The sequence below is a fragment of the Ambystoma mexicanum genome, chromosome 3p (assembly GCF_040938575.1).
Source record: "Ambystoma mexicanum isolate Mex_15411 chromosome 3p, UKY_AmexF1_1, whole genome shotgun sequence".
NCBI classification, from domain to species: Eukaryota; Metazoa; Chordata; class Amphibia; order Caudata; family Ambystomatidae; genus Ambystoma; species Ambystoma mexicanum.
Genome location: NC_090925.1, coordinates 309841409 through 309864874, shown reverse-complemented (window position 1 = coordinate 309864874; position 23466 = coordinate 309841409). Strand labels below are relative to the sequence as shown.

General features: G+C 46.4%; 1 protein-coding gene across 1 annotated transcript in view; it reads left to right on the top strand.

Annotated features, from left to right (window-relative positions):
- The window catches only part of TCEA2 (transcription elongation factor A2), a 991119-nt gene that overhangs the window by 188936 nt on the left and 778717 nt on the right, over window positions 1-23466 (top strand). The window contains exon 2 of the mRNA XM_069650839.1: window positions 11400-11462. Within this exon, the coding sequence (XP_069506940.1) occupies window positions 11400-11462 (63 nt within the window). The remainder of the gene's footprint in view (window positions 1-11399; window positions 11463-23466) is intronic.

Genomic DNA, 23466 nt, shown 5'->3' with positions numbered 1-23466 from the left:
CTCCAGAATAACATGGTTAAGATAGGATGAACAGTTATTTGTGGGTTATTGTGTTGGAAATTGGGTTTGACTATTACCAAATAAACTCTAGCCAGATGGATTATTTTAACAATATTGGAATGCTACAAACTGGCGGGAAAAGATCCCACAGAACAGCTAAGAGCTCATTTGACCAGGGGCATGGCAACCACTTCTGCTCTACAGAGGGGAGTCCTAATAAGGTATATATGTGCAGCTGCCACATGATCGTCTGTACACACCCTCACTAAACATTATAGTTTAGACTCTTCTTCTGGGCAGGAATCTGCATTTGGCAAAGCAGTGTTGCATTCAGTGCATACACAGCCATGAAAATTTGTTGCACTAAAATCTACTCCCTCCTCCAAATTAGTTCTACTGCTTTGGGAGTGTATCAGAGGTGAGGAATACTTGGGAGGACACAATCCATTGGAAGAACAAGTTACTTACTCCTGGTAATATTCTTTCGACTAGATGTTCCTCCCACGTATTCCTCATCTCCCCCCCCTCAACCTACACCGCAGTAGAATTTCCCTTGCGGTTACGCCTATGCTCTCTCAGGGGAGTAACTGTCGAACACAAGATAAATGCTTAACTTGTAAAAAAACAGAACTGTGGCCAAAGGGCACTGCGTGTGCTACATATACCAGCGGTGACTTCGACCTCGAGACAGAGGCCTCCGAGGGACATCGAGTTGCCAATCGACGACGCCATGCACAGCGTACCCCTGCTGAGAAAAAAAATTCTGAAGCAATAAAGCTGGGATATTCGAAATATCAAAGATGAGGAATATGTGGGAGGAACAGCCAGTCGAAAGAAAGTTACCAGGGGTAAGTAACTTGTTCTTCTCTGTTGGGTTTAATTAATAAAAACTAACGCCTCAAGCCTAGAACTCAGGCATTTAGATGAATGTCAGACTGTGAGTTCTCGTTTAGCGGCTATAGGAATGGTCTTTCCAGAAGGGGAAGAAGACCATTCATTCTGTCCCAGATTAAAAGATAAAACCCTTATGTGGCATCATTAACAATCCATATCAAAATTGGCTGTAAAAAGGAGGTATGCACAATATGCAATGCATAGCTTCTCCCCCTGTCTTCCATGCAGTTATCTTACTAAGATGTGTCGTCCTTCTTAGGCTACACAGCCTAGATCGGCTTTTTAATATTTTGCAAGTATTGGAATATCGTGGTGCATGGATTGGTCTCCCTTTGGAGAAGAGGCTTTACCATATATGTGAGCAAGTAATGGCGACCGCACGGCACATCTCGACTAACAGTGTGTGCTTAATGGAGCAATATATCAAAGGTTACAGCAAATGTTACTTGGAAGGGATTGTGTCCTCCGACGTATTCCTTATCTTAGTTATCTCTTTCCAGCATTGCTGGCCTCAGACATTTTTTCTCTCTGGAGGGCGCTGCACGTCAACGTCCGCCGAGTCGATGTCCCTCGACAGCCCTGTATCGACGTCATCCTGCCTAAGAAAGGCCGCGCGCAGCGTCCGTTGCTCAGTTCAGTTTTTCCGCGCTTACTCAGTGCCCCGGAATATCGTTGCTCAGTTTCGTAGAGAATTATTCCAATTTCCTCGAGATATTCGAACCATACTCTGGCTTCCTCGTCTGAACCGACGACCCCTCGGTCCGGCTTTAAAAAATGCAGAGACTGTGGAAAAAAGATGTCGCTGACTGACCCTCGCAGGGTCTGTCTGTGGTGTTTGGGAGCTGAACACCATTGTTCGGAGTGCGAGGACTGTATGTCCATGACAGCTAAGGCCCTGAAGGAGCGTAGGGGGAAGCTGGAAAAAGGTAAGACTTCTAAAGCTTCTTCTTCCTCGACGAAGTCGAGACATTCGTCTCCTCGTCACCATTCGCGCTCCAGGTCTCGAAGCGGGTCCCATCACTCCTCGAGATCAAAGCACTCGAAAAGGAGACGCCGAAGATCCCCTTCTTTGTCGTCCTCTTCCTCTGTTTCACCTAAGAGAATCCCTTGCCCCATGAAACATAGTTCCCGGGCTGAATGGGAGGAATTCCGAAAAAATATGATGAGCGTCTTTCGGCCTCGACCCCCTCGAAGACTGCTGAGAGCGATGCTCTGGTCGAAAGACCCAAAGGTCCAAAACGCTGCGAGTCGCAGCACCCGGCGAAGGAAGCTTCTCGAGCGGTTCACAAACCCTCGAGTAAAGCAAAGACCTCGAATCCTTCTTCGACGGTTCCGTCGACGCCGTTGTCGAAGGGACCTTCGACACACGGGTCTGTCGACTCGACTCCATCCTCAACACCGGCGTCGACGCCAAGGAAAGTCACGGTTGTGGCGCACCCAGTGGCTATTCCCAGGTCTTCGATGACGATGTCGTCGAGATTGTCGACATCCTCAAGCAGAATTCCAATTCTATCGAGGACCTCGAGGCCTCCACCTTTTTCGACGCCACGTTCGAAGCCTTCGACGACATCCACGTTTCCGAGGCCGATTACAAGAAGTTTGGCACCCTCTGCCTTGGAGATGTGTTTCACACCCTTTGTGAGTTCAGACCAATTGAGAACAATGTCCTCAATTATGGAAGAGGGAGAACTATCTGACCAAGAAGAGACATTTGAGTTGCAGGGATCTGCAACCCCAGTTCAAGAGGAGTTATCCTCAGAGGAACGCAGATTAAAGGAACTCCATGATTCCTTACATGAGGCAAGTGGTTTAGACACTTCCCCAGAGGTGGAGTTCGCTAGGCCAGACCCGGGGGAGCATGCTGAAACCCCTTACAGAGCCTTAATGGCCAGGATCACAGAATTTATGGGGTGGTCAACACCTTCACAGGCTTTCCAACAGGATGACCTCACGGATATTCTTGATAAAGGTCCACAGGAGGATCCTGTAGTACCTTTTCATAAAGCTCTTCAAAGAAAAATCATGACGAACTGGGAAACCCCAGATGTCGTCCCGGCAGTAAATAAAAAACTGTCTACTAAATACAGGGCATCTTCTGCAGACCCGGAGTTTTTGTCCAAACACCCATCCCCAGAAATTCCGGTGGTACAGGCAGCATCTTCTACCGACATCAAGACTGCTTACCCTACCGTCCCACAGGACAGGGACGATAAGAAATACGATGCTATGGCTAAGAAAGTCTTTTCGTCATGTAGCATGGTGTTAAAATCTATTAATGCTACTTGCACCCTTGCTAGATTTAGCCATACACTTTGGGAGTGTGCTTCTACAGCGGCTGACTGCATCCCGGAGGGAGAAGAAAGGGAGGCGTTCCTAAATATCATAAAGGACGGTAAAGACGCTATGGGCGAATCCCTCCAGACGGGCATTGATTCGGCTGACAGTATCAGCAGAGCAATAGCGGCAAGTACAACAACCAGGAGATTTGCTTGGTTGAGAAAGTCTGGTGATGGCTCTTCTTTGTTTGGGAAAAAGGCGGATGACAGTTTAGAAAAACTGCAAACATCAAAGGCAGCAGCAAAATCCCTAGGTGCTGCAATCTGTCACACCTTTTCATCCCACAGGAACCTCTGCGAGAGGCAAGTCCTTTCACTTCTACTCCGCATTCGGAAGAGGTAGAGGACGACCGGCTCAAAGGGGACAAAGAAGAACTACCCGAGGTGGACGGGGTAGATATTCAAAAGCCGCAGTAACAGCAGGTGCCTCTTTACCATCGGCATCTGCATCAGCCGCCCCAAAAACCACTCTGAGGACTTCCCTTACAAGACACCTGTAGGAGGCAGGTTAACTCAACATCTGATGGAATGGCAGGCTATCACGTCGGATGCTTGGGCATTGGAGACAGTTGCACAAGGTTACTGCCTGCCTCTCCTACCTCAGTCATCCACCGGGGATCAGCCCTCAAAAAGCTCCAGATCCGCTCCTCTTGCAGGAAATTTTAGACCTGCTAGAGAAAGGTGCCATAGAACCGGTACCTGTAGCGGAGAGGAACAAGGGCTGGTACTCCCCTTACTTTATCATACCAAAGAAAGACGGAGGTCTGAGACCCATCTTGGACTTGCGAGAATTGAACAAATTCCTCAGGAAAGACAAATTCAAGATGGTAACTCTTTCTCAGATCCTTCAGTTCCAGGACTGGTTGGTATCTCTGGACCTTCAGGGCGCTTATTTCCATGTGCCAATCCATCTCAAACACAGGAAATACCTGAGGTTCGCAATTGGCAACTCTCATTATCAATTTCGAGTGCTGCCATTTGGGCTGACCTCCGCCCGAGGGTCTTCACCAAGTTAATGTCGGTAGTGGCTGCAAGTCTAAGGAGGGAAGGGATTCACGTCTAGCACTACCTGTACGATTGGCTGATCAGAGCTGTATCCCCGGATCAAGTTCAGATTCAGCTAGATTATGTCTGCCACTTCCTTCACAAACTGGGCTTCTCCCTCAATTTAAAGAAGTCACAGATGATACCATCACAGAGACTCCAGTTCATTGGAGCAGTCCTGGACACTTCCCTGGGAAAAGCCTCGCCTCCAGAGGTGAGGGCTCAAGATATTCTGCAGATGGTCACCAAGTTTCAAAATGCCCAACCTCTCCCAGCCTTTGACTTTTTGCGGTTGCTAGGCCTCATGGCATCCTGCAACTTCCTTGTGCCAGAGGCTCGCCTGAGAATGAGATCCCTTCAGTGGGCACTGAACTCAGTGGTCACAATTCTCAGGGAGAATGACAGATCTTCAGGTTCCCGACAGGGTGGCTCGAGACCTTCAGTGGTGGGCCTGTCAGGAGAACATTCTGAAAGGAGAGCAGTTTTGGCAATCCTGGTCAGAGATAACAGTAGTCACGGATGCCTCACTCACGGGGTGGAGAGACCACGCCAACGACTTGACCATCAGCGGTCATTGGTCTCCATCGGAGTCCAGACTACATATCAACCTGTTAGAGCTGAGGGCCATCAGACTTGCGCTGAAGGCTTTTCTGCCATCTGTACAAGGAAAGAATGTCCTGATAATGACGGACAACACAGTGGCCATGCATTACCTCAACAAAAGAGGAGGCGTAGGATCACTACCTCTGTGCAGAGAGGCGATGCAGCTCTGGTTTTGGGCAATCCAAGAAGGAATCCCTCTATCGGCAGTTCACCTAGCCGGAGAGAAGAACTTGACAGCGGACGCTCTGAGCAGGCAGAGCAGTCTCCCACGAGTGGGAACTAGCTCAGGAAGTCCTTCAAGAGATCTTCGCCCTTTGGGGAACCCCTCAGGTGGATCTGTTCGCCACCAGTGTCCACAGGAACTGCGATCTGTTCTGTTCAAGGGAATTTCCCCCGAGAGGAGCTCTGGGAGACGCGTTCATAGTGGACTGGGAGTTTTCCGCTCCTATACGCGTTTCCACCGGTCCCTGTCATTCCTCAAATGATCAGGAGGTTGAGAAGATTCCGGAAAACCATGATCCTAATTGCCCCGGATTGGGCCAGGAGAACGTGGTACCCGGACCTTCTAGACTTGTCCATCTGCCCTCCAATTCGACTTCCACTCAGAGAGAATCTGCTCTCACAGAAGGGAGGTCAGGTTCTCCATCCAGACATCAAAACCCTCAACCTTCACGTTTGGCTTCTGAAAGGCTGAGGTACAAGGATTGGGACCTCCCTGATGACGTTATGGAGGTGTTGCTTTCGGCAAGAAGGCCAGCAACAAAATCTTTATACCGCTGCCGTTGGAACAGATTTTGCAGCTGGTGTAGGGAAAAGAATATCGATCCCTTTTCATGTGGTACACCAATGGTTTTGTCCTTCCTACTTTATTTAGCGAATTCCGGCCTTCAAGTTGTTACCATCAAGGGCTATCTCGCAGCGCTATCCATCTTTAAGCGCACTGCGGAAGAACCATCCTATTTCAAGTTACCCTTGGTAATACAGTTTCTAAAGGGGTTAACTAATGTTTATCCCCCAAGACCATTCCAGGTTCCCCTATGGGATTTAAATTTAGTCCTAACTTTTCTGATGGGCACACCTTTCGAACCACTCCACTCTTGTTCGTTAAGATTTCTTACCCTTAAGACTGTTTTATTAGTAGCACTTACATCTGCTAGAAGGGTGAGCGAGTTACAAGCTCTTTCTTGTAAACCCCCTCATATAATCTTTCACAAAGACAAAGTTGTTCTGCAAGTGAAGCCTAATTTCCTCCCAAAGGTGGTTTCTGAATTTCATATCACACAGAAGATTACCCTTCCATCTTTCTATCCTCCTCCCTATCCGGGGAAAGAGGAAGAGAGGTTACACAGGCTGGACCCAAGAAGGGCTTTAAGTTTTAACATTAGTAGACTGGCTAGGATAAGACAAGCAGACCAGCTGTTTGTAGGCTACGTAGGTCACAAGCTGGGTTTACCGATAACTAAGCAGACCATTTCCAGATGGATCATTTTAGCCATTTTGGAATGTTATAAACTGGCAGGAAAAGAGCCCCCTCAAAATCTTTCGACCAGAGGTATCGCAGCTTCATCGGCCCTCAAAAGAGGAGTGCCGGTTAGAGACAAATGTGCGGCTGCCACATGGTCGTCCGTCCATACCTTTACACAGTTTTACAACTTGGATTCCTCCTCCAGTCAGGAAACTAGGTTTGGAAGGGCAGTATTGCACTCTATTCATCAATAAGAGGAAGCATGAAGTCAGTACTCCCACCTCCAATAACAGAATACTGCTATGGGAGCCTATCTAAGATGACGAATACGTCGGAGGACACAATCCTTTCGAAGAACAAGTTACTTCTTACCTTGTAACGTTCTTTCGATGGGATGTTCCTCCGACGTATTCCTTATCGACCCTCCCATCCATCCCCGCAGTACTACTTCCCTTGTTGCAGCTTACGCTCCTTCAGGGTGATTAGTCTAGTCCAGAAAGAATTATTGTGGGCTACAAAACGGAACTGAGCAACGGACGCTGCGCGCGGCCTTTATAGGCAGGATGACGTCGACATGGCGGCTGTCGAGGGACATCGACTCGGCGGACGTCGACGCGCAGCGCCCTCTAGAGAGAAAAAATTTCCGAGGCCAGCAAAGCTGGAAAGAGATATCTAAGATAAGGAATACGTCGTCGGACCATCCCATCGAAAGAACGTTACCAGGTAAGAAAGTAACTTGTTCTTCTCACTGATTAGACCAGTGCTCGGCTGCTATCTTCTCAGCCAAATCTTTGGTGATTACGGTGGCTTCCTTTTACATCTGGGGATGTCTTCTCGAACACCACACTTCGTTACATCCTTAATTGTGGTGTTATTTTCCTGCTCTGTTTTAATACCTATATATTACTTGTGTGGGTCGTGGCATACGAGTATGTCTGCTACACTGTTCATCTCCATTATTAATGGGTTTTAATTGTATTTGATATATCTCTTTTTTAAATATGAATATTTTTCTTTTAAATGATATACAATTCTATGTCTTTCATGTGATGTCTTATTTCCGATTTCGTAATATGTGAGTGCGTAAGACGTTTTTTAGTCATGTGCACTTAAAAAAAAAAACAAAACGGGAAAGGATGATAGCCATCCTGGGCAAGGTGCAACGGCTCTTGACCATGGACGTGGCCAGGGTGAGGTCCATGAAGTCCCTACTCGGCATGATGTGCTCGTGCATCTACCTCTTGCGCCTATGCAGGTTGCGGATGCGTCCACTGCAGAAGTTCAACGCCCGTTGGAGGCAAGAGGCGGGCAGCTTCGAAGACAGGATCTTACTCAACAAGGCTTTCCGCGAAGTGATCTGGTGGTGGGGCACCCGCGCGCCTCTAGAGGTGGGCATGGACTTCCAGACCCTGGCACATCAAGAAACTGACGACGGACACCTCCCTGGAAGGATGGGGAGCGTACCCCGGAGATGGCCTTTGGCTCCTAGTGGAGAGGCCATTACACATCAACGTCCTGGAGCTCCGAGCCGTGTTCTGGGCCCTCAAGTCGTTCCTTCCGTCCCTCAAGGGTAAGATGGTGAGGGTCTTCACCGACCACACCACCACAATGTTCTACATCAGGAAGCTGGGGGGCACCAGATCCCCAGCCCTATCCAAAGAAGCGCAGGATCTGTGGCACTGGGCAGTTCCCAAGGGATGTTACGGGAGCCCTTCCATCTGGCCGGAATAAAGAACACATTTGCCAACTCACTCAGCAGGGAGCTGCACTCGTGCCACGAGTGGGAACTTCGGCAGGAGCTAGTGGATCTCCTATTCTTGACGATGGGGTAATCCCCAGATCGACCTATTCGTGATGAACGCCAAGTGTCTGAGGTTCGCCAGCAGATTTCCCCAGCCGGGGAGTATGGGAGATGTCTTCTCATTCCCCTGGGACGGCCTGTTCCTGTATGCGTTCCCCCCGTTGCCGTTGTGACTCATCATTCAACTCGGACGGTCCAGGTGCAGGATGATCCTTGTCGCACCGGCGTGGCCGAGTCAGATCTGGTTCCCGGACCTTCTGGGCATGTCAGCGGACCCCACAACCCCCTCCCTGGTCAAACTTCAGACGGACGCAGATCTTCTCACCAGGGAAGGAGGCGCCATCCTCCATCACGACCCAGGATTGCTGAATCTGCAGGCATGGCTCCTGCAGCACTAGAGTTCGGAGGGTACGATATCCCGGCGGACTGCAAGGAGGTGCTTGCAAAGGCCCGAGCGTCCTCGACTCTCAAGTGTTATGGACACAAATGGAAGAGGTTCTCTGTCTGGTGCCGTGCACAGAAGATTAACCCTCCTCAATTGCTGCCGTACTTGCTATCGCTGGCCAAGGCGGGGCTGGCACATGCCTCCATCAAGATCCATCTGGCGGTCATCTCCCGCTACACCAGAACTCCGGGCGGTCATCTGTGTTCTCATCGCCTGGTGAAGGAGTTCATGAAAGGACTGTTCCACTAGTTCCCACTGGTGAAGGCTCCAGCCCTAGTGTGGGAGCTCAACGTGGTGCTGACCAGCTCATGGAGCCGCCATTCGAGCTTCTGCATTCAGCACCGTTTAAGTTCTTGTCGTGGAAGACAGCGTTTCTTGTGGCCATCACCTCTGCATGACGAGTGGGAGAAATCCAGGCCATCTCCTGTAAACCTCCATACCTGACATGCCACGAGACGAGGGTAGTGCTGAGGACGCACACCTCTTTCATGCCCAAGGTGCCGTCTGACTTCCATCTCAACGAGCCCTTGGTGTTGCCTGTTTTTTTTCCCCGTCGTCGGCTGAGAGGACTTTGCACTCGCTGGATGTGGCTAGAGCGCTTAGGTTCTACGTGGACCTTCCTTACAAAGTTTTCGGAAGACATCACAGCTGTTTGTGAACCAAGGGAAGGCCCTCTCGAAGGCCTTCATTTCCAGATGTGTCTCCAGCTGCATCATGCACTGTCACCGGTTGGCAAACTGACTGTTGCCCAGCTGTCCGTGAGCCCATTCGACCAGAGTGATCTCTGCTACCACAGCGTTCCTGTCTAGTATGCCCCTGCTCGACATCTGCAGGGCTGCTACGTGGAGGTCGATGCACCCCTTCACGAGATTTTACTGCGTTGACCGGGATTCCAGGGTGGAGTCCAGAGTTGGCCGAGCAGTGCTGAGCAACCTCTTCGCTTGAAGGTGAGCCTGGTGAGGAGGTAAGAGATGCTTAATGTTGAGTTGTTGTAACGCTTAATGTTGAGCCTTGCCACCTCCCGTGGTTGCATGTGTGTACTGCTATGTATTCTTATTCATGAGCATGTGAATCCATGCCAGACCCCATGCTGGAGAAGGAACATGTTACTTACCTGTAACTGTTGTTCTCCAGCATGGGTCTGGCATGGATTCACATGCGAACCCTCCCGCCTTCCCCTCTGCGGCTCTTCTCTTGGGTCTACTGCCACTTTATGTACTACCAAATCTGAAGATGGCTGCCAGAGGAGGGGATTAGGTAGGGGGCAGTCATTGGCTGGGGGCAGTATGACCCAGAGACCAGTGATTGGTTATTAGTAGAAAGACAGTTCAGAAACTAAACTGACTGGGAATATTCATGAGCATGTGAATCCATGCTGGAGAACAGTTACAAGTAAGTTACTTGTTCCATCTCACTAATTTAGCAATTGTCCCCCGCCTCCCCCTCAAGATCTGTGCACAAACATTTCCAACTTTTTTGTTGGCAAAATCACCAAAATGAGGGACAGCCTGCAACTGATACCCAGATAAGTGTTTTCAACATCCAATGCACCCAATTCCTCAGGCCACCTCAATTATCTTCTCTATTAAACCCACTGTCTCAGTTGAAGATCCTATTCCCTCGTCAGTGATCAACTCTTCACCTTATCTCTCTGTATACAAGGATTTTTTTTTTTTTAAACTGCAGCAAAGTATTTTCCCTGGGCATTCTTAAACATGCCCATTTTCATATGCTTAAAAGCTGGCAAGGACTCAGTTAACCTTTCTGGTTATTGGCCTATTTCCATATTACTTTTAATTGGCATACATTCTATATTCATTATCTATTCATCTCTTTTCACACAATCTTTATTAGAGGACTATTAAAATGCCTTCCTGTTGCAAGGCGGGTGTAATGCAGTTGGTCTGTTATGAGGGCTGCTGCCATGTACCTATGGTTACTCACCATTGTATGTCTATTAGACTGATATCCTGCGTTCAACATTCTGAACAACGGTGTACTTTTTCATTGTTTTGGCTCCATGACTCACACATCAACCTTGACCATGAAATGATTAATCTCCCTTCTGACTTCCCCTGAACAGGTTCACCTTTTCTCCTGACCTCTTCTTTTCCCCCACAAAATCTCTTTTGCAGTACCTAAAGGCATACCAATGTCCCATTAATTACTTTAATATCTGTTTGTGTCAATGTTTGCCATTTTGTGTTTACAGGTGCCCTACCTCTCGAACGTCGACAATACCTAGCTATTATTAAACTTTCTTGGGTAATTATCTTTTAAACATCTGGCATATATATATATATATATGGCTGAACCTTGTTGTCCTTTGAATAAAGACATAAAACCCTGAATAACAGTATGTGACAAGTTAGGTCAAAAAGATCTAATGGGGTACGTTTTCCAGGTTGATCATGACACTCAGTCGAGGAACTCTTTTCTTTATGCGCTCTAATGCAGTGATTCGTGATATGTAGAGGTTGATAATACAATGTTACCACTTTAACTGTCCATTGCACTATACCCCCATCCCCTCCTTACTGCTGATACATTGAGGTTTCAGGAATTCCTGTTCTGACCTACGCATAACATGATGAGTTTAGGTCCAGTCACATTTCAGAAATCGACGCAGTAGTAGACTTTTTTTTTTTATTTTTTATTGCTATAACCTTACTGTTTCACTTTAAGGTAATATGGTAAACTTGAGCCATGTGCCTTCAGAAGTCTTGCTTTCAATGTGTGCTTATTCACCCAGCACAGGTTAGAAAAGCAGATGGATGAATTTGGTAACCTTTGTTATTTGACTCTTTCCAGGACGAAGCTTTGGATTTATTGAAAGAACTGAAAAGCATGGCAATTACGCTGGAGCTATTACAGGTTAGTCCCATCAACATTGTATGGAAATATGCAATGCAAACCGTAATGTGTCAAATTGCTAGAAGGTAACTGCATACAGGAGATCCTGCCTCAAACGTCTTGCAGACTCCAATGACTGGTACCTAGAGGTAATGAGACAACATTGAAAAATAGTTTTTCGGAGGGACACCTTTTGGAAAGCATGAATTTTCCTTCCTCTTCTAATTAGTATTTGTATCTTGAGTATGTTCATATTTAGTATGTATTTTTTTTAAAATATATACTTACACAAAGCGTCACTAGTGCCTTGCACTGAAGCGCATAGTAGGTAGTGTTAGAAATAAAACAATGCGATTTCCTACAGCGCATAGTGGGCTCAATTTGCATCTAAACCCTCTGATTGTATCGCACGTAAAAGGTTGAGTGAGGGTATTGGGAAAATAACATCCTCTATTGTGTGTGCATGCTCTTCATGCAGTCTGTTAATTTTGAAATGTTCTTACTTAACTGTTTTGTTTAGTGCTGAAACGTAAAACCCCGCTGCTGGACTAAAGGATTGGTAAGGTGGGACGATGTGAATGGCGCCTCAAAGCCAAGGAGGGGGCCAAGGCCAAGGAGGGGGTTACTGAAATTGCATTGAGATGTGCATGTTCCCGAACCTCCACATTCAGTCTCTGCACTGCCTCGGTGTATATCCATAAGCTCCTTACACTTTCAATGGGCCAGTGATCTACCTGGATCTCTGATACAAGGCTGAGCATCCCGTCCTTACAAGAATAGCACTGCTCCTTAAAGATCAGTTTTAGAAATGTGGTGTGGCGGCCCTTGAAGATGCTTTGCTCTGAGAATTTGTTTGGCAGAAACTAGAATGCAGTTTTGCATTTTTCTCAGAGAAAACTACCTTGAACATGTAAATGAAAAGTGTTTCTTTTGTAACTAATGTAAAATATCCTTTGGTGTACTGTTTTCTTCCTCTGTGGAATTGGGAAAATATATGCGATATAAGTAGCAGTAATCACCTGGACCTCAAAGTTGTCATAATTTCTTTAGGATGATTCTACATAGAATCACAGGATTATTTATCCTTGTATTATTCAGCGGTACATATGTATCAGTGGCTGCAAGGAATACGTTCAAAACCCTCTGCATTGTTTACAAGGCCTTCTGGGGCCTCGATACCTCAAACTCTCTTCCTAAATATCTTCCTTCTCGAGTTCTTTGCTCATCCACCTCCAACTCCCTCAGGGTCAGTCACATCTCCAAGCAACAAGTTGGTGGTAGATCTTTCTTTGGCTGGGGCCTCCCTCTGGACGAGTCTCCCTGCCTCCCTGAAACTTGAGGAGAATCATCTCTGGTTCCGGAAGCACCTCAAAACCTTTCTCTTTGCCTCTGCTTTTTCTCCCCCTCTCTCCTGCTGACCTCCTGGCTGAAACCGAAACTGCACTGGTTACCTGCCCACCCTCTGGATTCGGGCCCAGGTCCCTCCTCCGCCAGTCTCACACACCTGCACTGCCTTCCTGGCAACCTCCGCACTTGGACTGTTTCTGTATTCCTACAGTCCCACTATCAGCACTTGACACCTCTTGTCTGCATTTACCCTTGCACTTGCCACCTGCTGGCCGTACTTTTATTATTTATTCTATTACCCCATGTACTGCACTGTCCCCTCCCACTTTCCCCCTTCCCATGCACTTGCGTGATCTGAATGACACCTGGCCTAGTAGGATCATTGTCTGTCTCCCCCGTCCCCCTCCCTTGCCTCGTCGCGCCTTGAAACACTTGTGTATAGGCGCGTTATAAATGCCATATCATATCCTATCTTCAAAGTAGCTACCTTCACAGCATTAAGTATCCTCTCCTTTTAAAATGCAGCCATTAGCAGATGTCACTGTCAGTTTGCAATGCCACTAGCCTTGGAAGCCATTGATTACCTGTTTTTCTCACTTGGCAAGACCTCTGATGGTCTAAAATTGTTTGTTTGTAGAGATGGCTCTTAAGGAAAGCTTATATCGTTAATAAACTGGATTTATTTGTGCAGCTCTTTGGAAAGACTTTGAAGGGTGCTGGGATTTTTGGACACTGAAAGCAGGGGAGAGCATATATAGTGTAAAGTAATCATGAGAAATGCTTAAATGAGAAGGTTATGCAGGTGGTCCAGAGATGATTTCACTGCTGATGCGGGCCACATTCTAGGAGCTGTCTTGCAATCAAAATGGGAAAAGCATATCCTTCAAAAGATTGACTGTTCTAGCTGGCAAAATGTCTCGTCATGAAGACTAACCCTCACTCAAGACAATTTTAACTATTCGAGAATCTATAGTTGTGTGCATTCTCCTCATACCTCAGGCCCATATGCACATCACCCTCCTCTACATTGCTTTTATTAGTTCTCTCCTTGAAATGTCCTGCTTGTTGGGTTAGAATGAGCTGGAATAATACTAATTTCCCTCCCATTTATATTGTAGTTAAATGGATGTTTGTTACTCCTGAGTTTCTAGGTGCGTGCCTTGTTCATATTCCTCTTTTTGAACCGACCAAATGGTTTTTTGGGATTACTAGATGTCCTTTTATGTGTCATTGCTGTAAATCTGATTATTGTACTTCTTTTTATACACATGACTGGGATAACTGCTGGCCCTTAAAGCATGATAATCGCTTGCATGCTGAAACGCACACGTTAGTCAACCATTCATTGTTGCTGGATAAGAATGATGGGAGAAATGATTGGTTGTATTTTTATTAACATGAAGCATTACCAGGTTATTGGCTGAGAAGAACAGCAGAAATGTGTGTGTTTTCATTTACACTACAAGCATACTTTTTTATGCCAACCCAGGCCAGCCCTGCTGCAATCTCTACCTCTCCTGTCGCTTCCCAGGCCCTCTGCATGGCCCTTGCCTCCCAATTCATCTCTAAAACCCAGGATATCCTGGCCACCCTCTCGTCCCCTCCTCCTCCCCCCTCCTTCTGTGAACTCTGGTGCTGCTACAAGTCACCCCCCCCCCCCCACCTTCCTTCTTGTCCTTTCCTCTTTTCTCCCCCGACGAGGTTTCTAGACAAGTCCGATCTGAAAGTCTCGTCAAAACAGTTTTGGAAGAGCAAGGAAAAACCTATCAAGGACCACATTGACACCCTCGTTCCTGCCCTGGCTGATTTCTGCTACCTCTCCTTTGCCTCGGGAGCCTTCCCCTCCCCCCGGAAGCATTCCCTTGTGCACGCTCTTCGCAAAAAATGCACAACTGACACTTACTGCCCAGCTAACTATCGGCCAATCTCCATCACTCCCTTTCTTGGCAAACTCCTTGAAAAGCTGGCCATCTCGCAGCTTAACCTCCATTCTGATTCTGTTTGTTTTATCCATGACCATCATTCTGGCTTTAGAGCTGCTAGGGGCACGGAAACTGCTCTCCAACCTGGACTCTAACATCCCATCTGTCCTCATCCTACTTGATCTCTCATCTGCCTTTGACACGGTCAACCATACTATACTACTCAACAGTTTCCGTGACAACCTGGGTATCACCGATCAGGCTCTGGCCTGGCTCACCTCTTTCCTCTCTGATCGACCCTCCCAGGTCCAACTTGGGTCATTCCTTTCATCTCTTTCTACCTGTGGTGTTCCCCAGGGGGTCTAACCCCTCACCCTGGCTCTTCAACCAATACCTGGCAACTGTCGCTCATCGCATCGCCATTTTCTGCTCCCACTTCCAGTGCTATGCCGATGACACTCGACTCATTTTCAGGCTTCTCTCGCCACCTCTTCTTCTCTCATCGATTGCCTATCTTCCATTCATGATTGGTCAACAATCTCTGCCTGAACTCCAGCAAGACGGAGATCCTCCTTATCGGCACACCCTCGCCCTCCTTTCCTCTCACATTCTGGCTGGCCTCCCTTTCCCCCTCCCTCCCACCTCCACTAGTGAGGCCAAGAACCTCTGGGTCATCTTTGACTCCACACTGTCTTTCTCTGCCCACATCTGATCTCTAAAAAGTCAAATTTCCTACTGCACCTCCTCTGAGGTATTCTGCCTTTCCTCTCCTTCCCTCAGAAGCTCACTCTCTCTCGAGCCCTGTCTGTTACGCTCACCTGGCTCCCACAGAGGCGTCGATCTGAACTGGACAGCTGCGGTCTCCACCAATGTGACGCGTAGGGCCGAGATGACGGACTGGACTGGCCCACCTAGCTTCGTTTGCTTGGCCCGTAGGAATATTCCTCTGCAAATGGCGAAAGGGGATTAACCACCTGTGGAGTTGAGCGTAAATCCCCTCCACCCCCGCTGTTCTCCCCACAGATAACCTTTGATGCCCCGTCTTATAGTCTCACCTGATGGTTTGAAAAGATGAGCTCTCCATCCTGCATTGAGCGCAGGGGCGCGTTGATAACCAGTTGCTTCACAGGAATTGGTGAGTTCCAGAACAATATTGACTCCGAAAAGTATGTAGTTCGTAAGCGTAAGAGTTCACATGTCCGATTCCTTGCAGTTTGCAGCTTGACCCCAGCGAAGAGTTCCTCGTGGTAGCTGACGAAGTTCAGGTAAGGATTTGGCTTATCCTACACAGTTCAATAAAATAAGGCCAGAATGTAACCTGTTGCTTGCTCCCTTATTCAGATGTGGAGAGAAAATATGAAGTTCGGGGAATAATGCCTCCGGCGGTAAAATTAGGTAAGTCTATTGTGGTGAGAAGAGTTCCCCTTGTTTGTCCCTTTGTCTCACCTTGTTGTCCTTTTGTTCCCCTTAGGGGCCGGGGTATGGCGAGGATGCAATGGAGACTGCGCCGACCCGTGAAGAGGAATAGTACCCCCGGCGGTAATCGGGTAAGTCTATGGGGGTAGTTACTATTGCCTCTGTTTTTTCCCTTGGCTCACCTTTGCTGTTCTTGTGTTTCCCTTAGGTGCCAGAGTGCGGCGGGAACGTGCAGAAGGATGCGATGGATCGTGAGGATGCTGTGAAGGCCGGTGAGTTGAGCGCGGTGCTGCAGCAGTCGAGGCTGCACACGTAAAATGCTTCTTTCTTCCAGCTCGAAGGCGCGGTGGATCCGCAATTGAGGTAAGGATCGAAGGTTTTGCTCTTATTCGAACCTATTCTCCTTCTGTTTCTCCATTTTTCTAGGAGCTGCAGACTCGAGGCGGGCGTGGCAGAAGACTGGATGCAGGCTTGCAGATACGGTGAGCGTTACGATGCTGGATGCAGAATAACGCAAAGCATGTGCTGCTCTTCGGGCGTGGTTTAAATAGCCTCCAAAGTAGTCCCAGGTAAGTATTCCTCCCCAGCCCCACCCGAGTAAAAAATAGTCCCTTCCAAGCCTCATTTGGCTTGGAGCTCTGCAGCATGGTCTGCATCAGGTAAGCTTGCAGCATGGTCTGCATCAGGTAAGTTCTACTCTATGAGCCTGGCGCCATAGGCGCCAGGACTGACTCTCCATATGAGCCTGGCGCCACAGGCGCCAGGACCGCACCCAAACAGCCCCTAGCAGGGGTTTTTGGGCTTGCTCAAAATAACTTGATGACTGCTTCCGGGGTTGCTGGACCTGGTTCCCCGGAGGTAGGCATCATGACACCCTGGTTCTCTCTAGGTTGGACTATTGTAAAATAGTCTTTCTAAATCTACCTGCCTCCATTCTCCACCCTTTGCAACTTATCCAGAACAGGACTGCGAGGCTTGTCCTTGGGCTCAAGCCCTGGGATCGTATCCCTCCATCCCTGAAATCTCTCCACTGTCTGCAAGGATTAAATTCAAAATACTTTGCATTGACCCTTTCTGGGCCTAAATCCAATATACCTTGCGCTGTCCCTTCGTAAATACCTTCCCTTTCGAGCTCTTCGCCCCTCTACCTCCCTCGGGGTCAGTCGTTTTTCAAAGAAACGAGCTTGGGGTAGATATTTGTCTTTGGCTGCGGCCTCCCTGCCACTCTGAAAATTGAGGAAAACCATCTTCGGTTCCGGAAGCACCTCAAGACCTTCCTCTTTGCTTCTGCCTTCACCCCTCCTCTCCCCTGCTGATCTACTCTCTCGGCACCCTGCACCTGGCCTACCTTCTGAGTTCTGGACCCAGGTACCTGCTCACCCTGCCACCCACCCGCACTGCCTCCTGGAAATTCAATGCACTGGGGACTGCATTTGTAAGCCCCCCCATTCTTTCTGCACTTACCAGACTCGCCCTGTCTGTCACCTTAAGCCTAGCACTTGCCACCTGCTGGCTGCACTACCACTGCTTGTTATTTTTATTTATTTATTTTTCCTTTGCTCTGCATTTTCCACTTTTCCCTCGCCTATGCACTTGCGCATTGTCAATGCCATCAGATTTCCACACTGTTTTGCAGCCATAGTTATTTTCCTGTATGCCAGAGTTTGGTTTGAAGCACAGATGCATTGAAATTGACATGGCCCAGATAGCTGGAGTTCCTTTGAACTACTGATCTTTGATACTTTTACACAGAGTTGGTTTGACAGGGCCTGTCAATGAGAAATCATGCTTGGTTTTGCTGTAGCACAATGGGATATACTGGGCATGGCAGGGCCTTATTAATAACAGTAGTTTAAGGAAGAGCAGATGAAAATGGCGTCAGCAGCATTATTTTAAAGGTGAAAGTTTCCTTTTTACTGGGGATTTTGGGCTGGCAGCAAAGCAACACTGTTTTCACTTTATTCCATTTGTATATGTCAGAACACACTGGCACAATCCCTCAGTGTGTCCCCTTGTTCCATCCTGCCCAATGTGTGCTTAGCAAGACGGTGCAGCCATCTTTTTGTTGCTGCAAAACGCAGTTTTGAGGCCATGGAGCTCACAGAAGCCAGCACAGCTATTTTGCTGTTTCTGCTGAAATGCAGTTTTGTGATGTGGGGAGGCACAGCTGAATTGGGTCAATATATCCCACATTGTCACTCTGCTAGTTTTACAAGTTTATTTGCACTTCTTGCTGTGATTTATATTTCATTGTGTTTTTCGATGATAATCTAAGGTGGCGCTTGGTTCACTATTCCTTTGTTTTACTGCAGACCTGTATCCCCATTAAGTCTCGTAGCGGTAAAGCAGCGGATGTGGTTGCAGGTAAGTATTTGGTTCGTGAGTGCCTTTCCACAGATGTTACAAACCATGATTGTATATTTAATCAAAAAGAAGGGACATATTTATTTAACACAACATGTTCTCCCTCAGCAATCTGAAACCCGATCACACAGTCTATCTAACCAAATGCAAGTTGCGTCACGTACAATAAATGTCATGTATCCAGTATTAAAATATCATCTTTAATTCATTTGCTAAACAGCACAAATATCAAAAAACATTCACTAAAAAAATTCATTACATCACATACAAAATATACAATGTTATAAAAGTGGTAATTATTCCACACATATTCAAATTATACACTCATTTAAACATTCTAGACAGTAGCTAATTCAATTGTTCTTATTTCCTACTGTGTATCAGCAGCAGAATAATAATACTCTGCTGATGGTTTACGGCTGGAGCACTACTAATGGGAAGACCCTTGCCACAGGAATACTATGAAATAAAAAAACATTGGGGCTCAGGAAAATTATTGACAAGACTACAGACCCTATAATAGTACTTTTTTACAAAAGAATACTAACTGCATATTTGATCTGGTTTGGAGGCTGGCTTATGTACTTTGCCCACAAGACAGGAAAATCATTATTGGAATGGAGCTCTAGAAATTGGAACCATAGAGAGAAGTCTACAAGAAGCACAAGTCAATTTGTCGCCCCTGAAGAATGTCCAGTTAATAATAAACATCCAGGACAGAAACTTATATAAGTTGGGCTAAGGTGTTATACACAGTAGGAAATAAGAACAATTGAATTAGCTACTGTCTAGAATGTTTAAATGAGTGTATAATTTGAATGTGTGGAATAATTACCACTTTTATAACATTGTATATTTTGTATGTGATGTAATGAATTTTTTTAGTGAATGTTTTTTGATATTTGTGCTGTTTAGCAAATGAATTAAAGATGATATTTTAATACTGGATACATGACATTTATTGTACGTGACGCAACTTGCATTTGGTTAGATAGACTGTGTGATCGGGTTTCAGATTGCTGAGGGAGAACATGTTGTGTTAAATAAATATGTCCCTTCTTTTTGATTAAATATTGAGTATATCCCCACTTGGTAGGAGGGTTTATCACCGTCGTGTGGGGCAACCCGCAAATGTATTTATACAAACCATGATTGCCCATCTGGGTACTGGTCCTTGATGCTGATTACTCCAAATCTCCCCTGACGCAAAGGATTCGGAGAGGCACACCTTCAGAGGTGTGAACTTTGTGCAGGTTCCCTACCTACCCCAAAATGTCCCCTGATGTTAAAACCTGTCAAAGCATACAGCGTTTGACCATTGTGCAGATGCCCTGATCATCAAATCCCTGATTCCCCATCTGTTCCAGGTTCGCTTAAAAATCAATCTTTTCCTCTTAGCCGCTATGACCATACTTTTTTCCAGGCACTGATATTGAATGGAATTACATTGTTTTTTGCGATTAGCAGTGGCTATGGACCAGGCATATGATTGAGTTATTTGTATTTGCATTCTGTATATTATTGCGTCCTCTTGAGTGTTGTCTGGCCTCAGTTTGTGTTGTAGTCCACTTCTGTCGCTTTCTGAACTTGGTTCAGTTCCCAGGGCAAATTGGTTGGTTGGTTGGTTTCACCCACTTTTTCTCCAGATTTTTTTTTTACCTATTGTACATCCGATCCCATACACTTATTGTGAATCTGCTTTCCATTCCCACACTGCAACAGTTCGTGTCTTTTCTTTTATTTTTCACCCCGTCCTTTCATGGGTATGGAAAGTCTTAATTTCATTCCCCAATATAAAATGCTCCTTTGTTTTCCTTTGAGGATAAAAATGCCTGCTTTCAAGATATTGCAAAGGCATATTTCAATTCTTGCAATGCTGCTGTTTTCACAATGCATACAAAGGAAATTCCCCCAAATCGGGGACAGATTAATGGGGAAAAAATATGTATTCCTTTTATTGAAATGAATATCATATATTTTGCAAATGGAGAAGCTCAAACCCCTAAAAGTAATAATTCAATAAATCTCAAAACATATTGCATATATTTGCTCATTTACTGCTAATCAAACATAATAAATGAATATATCAACTCACAATATCCTTCTGGGTTACTGTGAAAGTGAATTTTAATTGGCAGAATATTCTCACTCTGTCCTTGAGCGGTTTGGGAAATTGTAATCCAATTTCCTTAATGCAACTATTTTTCACAACTTCTCCCTCAGAAATATTGGGAATGTGTATGTCATATTGCAACGTTGGAGAGTATGGAAACGTTGGCCGATCAGCTAATGTGCCGATACGCTGATCAGCAGAAGCGTACACCGCGGTCTAGTCTACATTCAGTGTGGCTGCCCACATTACTTCAGAGCAACTTACCGGCGGCTCTTCGCGTTGCAACCCTCACGTTTGTCCTGTTCGGGTAAGACTCTGTACTTCCTTTGCTTTCCTTTCGCCTTCTTCGTCCTACTCTGCGTACTCCGTTCTGTCTTGTTCCTCCGCTCCATGCTGCTTACTACTCCGTCCTGTGATGCTTTCATTATTGCTTCTCTGCATTTCGCCTTCCTCTCACCTCGGAAAGCCTCACTAGTGGTTTTCCCTTCCACACTGGAAGCCCCTAGCCGTCCCTCCTCATCACGGACTGCCTCACAGGACATTTTTGGATTAGACCACTTGACATCAGGCTTTATTTTAGCTTCAAGGCTTTTTCCCCTTGTTTTGCGCTGTCCTCCAGGGGTTCCTCATACTCGGTTCGTGTCATGAATCGAGCCCGGTGGTCTCCAACGAGGAGAGGCCCTGCCTCCACTCTGGTCAAAAGTTCACAAAAGGGAAGGAGAAAAAGACTACAGAAGACTCTTCAGACTCAGAAGGTGAGCTGGCTAGATCTGTGAGATTGCAATGCCTACTGGGCCTTAAATGACGTGACCACCGGGGACCTGTACCTCATGCCCTTAATTAAGGACATCCTGGAGGCTGTCCAAGGAGCTACTATCTTTACAAAGCTGGACTTAAGAGGGGTCTTCCATCTGTTATGAATCCGTGAGGGGGACGAATGGAAGACCGCTTTCAGAACCCCACTGGATCACATTGAAAATCAAGTGATGCCCTACGGCCTAGTAAATGCTCCTGCCATTATCCAGCGTTTTATGGACAAGGTTTTTGCAAACCTCTTCCGTTTGGTTGTTTATTTGGACGATAACTTGGTCTTTTATTCCTCTGTTACCAATAATGTTCAGCATCTTACCGAAGTCCTTCAATGTCTGCGATCACACAGTTTAAGTGCCAAACCTGAGGAGTGAGTCTTCGAGACATCCTTAGTACCCTATCTGGGTTTCATCCTATCTAAAGAAGGCATTTGGATGGCTCCCCAAAAGATCCAAGCCATTATGCAATGGCCCACACCTTAGTCAGTGATTGTATAGGAAATTCATAAAGAATTTCTCAAACCTCGTTCTACCCATCATAGCACTGCTCAAGAAAGGGGTTCGTTTTTTTTGGTGTGATAAAGCCAATCTTGCATTCCATCAGTTGGAATCTAAATTCTGTTCAGCACTTATACTTCTGCAACCGAATCAGACAATCCGGTTTGTTATAGTCGAGATCGATGCCTCGGCTGGTGCTATTGGAGCCGTACTTCTCCAGATTTGTTCCGACCAAGTACAAAACACTGTTGCATACTAATCCCGTACTCTTACTTCCAGTGAGATTAATTATTCAGTGTTGGAAAAAACTTCTAGTCATTCGACTGGCTTGTCTTGAGTGGCTTCATCTCTTATAGGGAGCACTCCACCCCTTCGAGGTCCGGATGGACCACTGTAACCGAAGCATCCTCAAACAGATGACCGGTCAAAACTCCAGACATGCCAGATGGGTGTATTTGCTTTTTTTTTTTCTTCTTCCAATTTGACTTTTTTGTCACCTAAATACCGTGAAAGAACATCCTAGCGGATGCCCTTTCTAGGAGTATCAAGAATGCCCCAGAGAAGCCCAACAGTCAGGAAGTCTTACTAACTGGTAAGAAATTCATATTCGAAGTGAACACTTTTTTTGGAAGACTTAAGAGAAGTGTCCAGACAAAGCATTCATTTACAGGTGGTGGACACTCCCTATCATCTGAGGAAGGGACAGGATCTGTACTTCCAGGAGAACAGACTATATGTACCCACAACAGAACTGCAAAGGAAGGTATTATCCTGGTGTCACGATCTTAAGACCGCCGGCCATAAAGATATAGCTGCCTCACTCAAATTGATTAACCGTTCCTTTTGGTGGCCATCTCTTAAGAAGCATGTGCAGAGTTACGTGCTTACCTGTCCCATTTGTCCACAAAGGAAATTATCAACAGCACAACCTATGGGCCTTCTTTAGCAAGATGCTCCACCTACCGGACCTTGAATTCAAGTCTCTAGAGACTTCATCGATTTACCTCCTTCTAGAGGGAAAGATTAAACCACTCTTGAACAATACTTGAGATGCTTCACCAATAAGGAATATGACAATTGGTTTGATCTATTTCCCATTGCTGAATTCACACCTAACAATACCCTCCATTTGGCCACACTGAGGAGTCCCTTCTTTTGTTCATATGGTTATCACCCCAAACACTTAACCCACCACAGTGTTACCATCCTCTAATGTTCCTTCAGTTGACTCCCTGTTATGGAAATTTTCAACAGCCCATTAGGGAGCGTTGGTAAATATTGATCCTAGTAAAAAGACCAACCAATTCTATGCAGATGGTTGTATACGAATTGTTCGTATTACAACTGTTCGAATGACAATTGACCTTTTCACAATTGACCGAATTGTGAAGGTCAATTGTAACATATATGCGCGGGGAAACCCCCCCCACCCCACCCCACCCCACCCAACCCCACCCAAAACCCTATAGATGTATAGATGTATTGATGTATAGATGTAGTTTTGGGTGGGGTTGGGTTGCGGGGGGTTTCCCCTCCGCATATATGTTACAATTGAC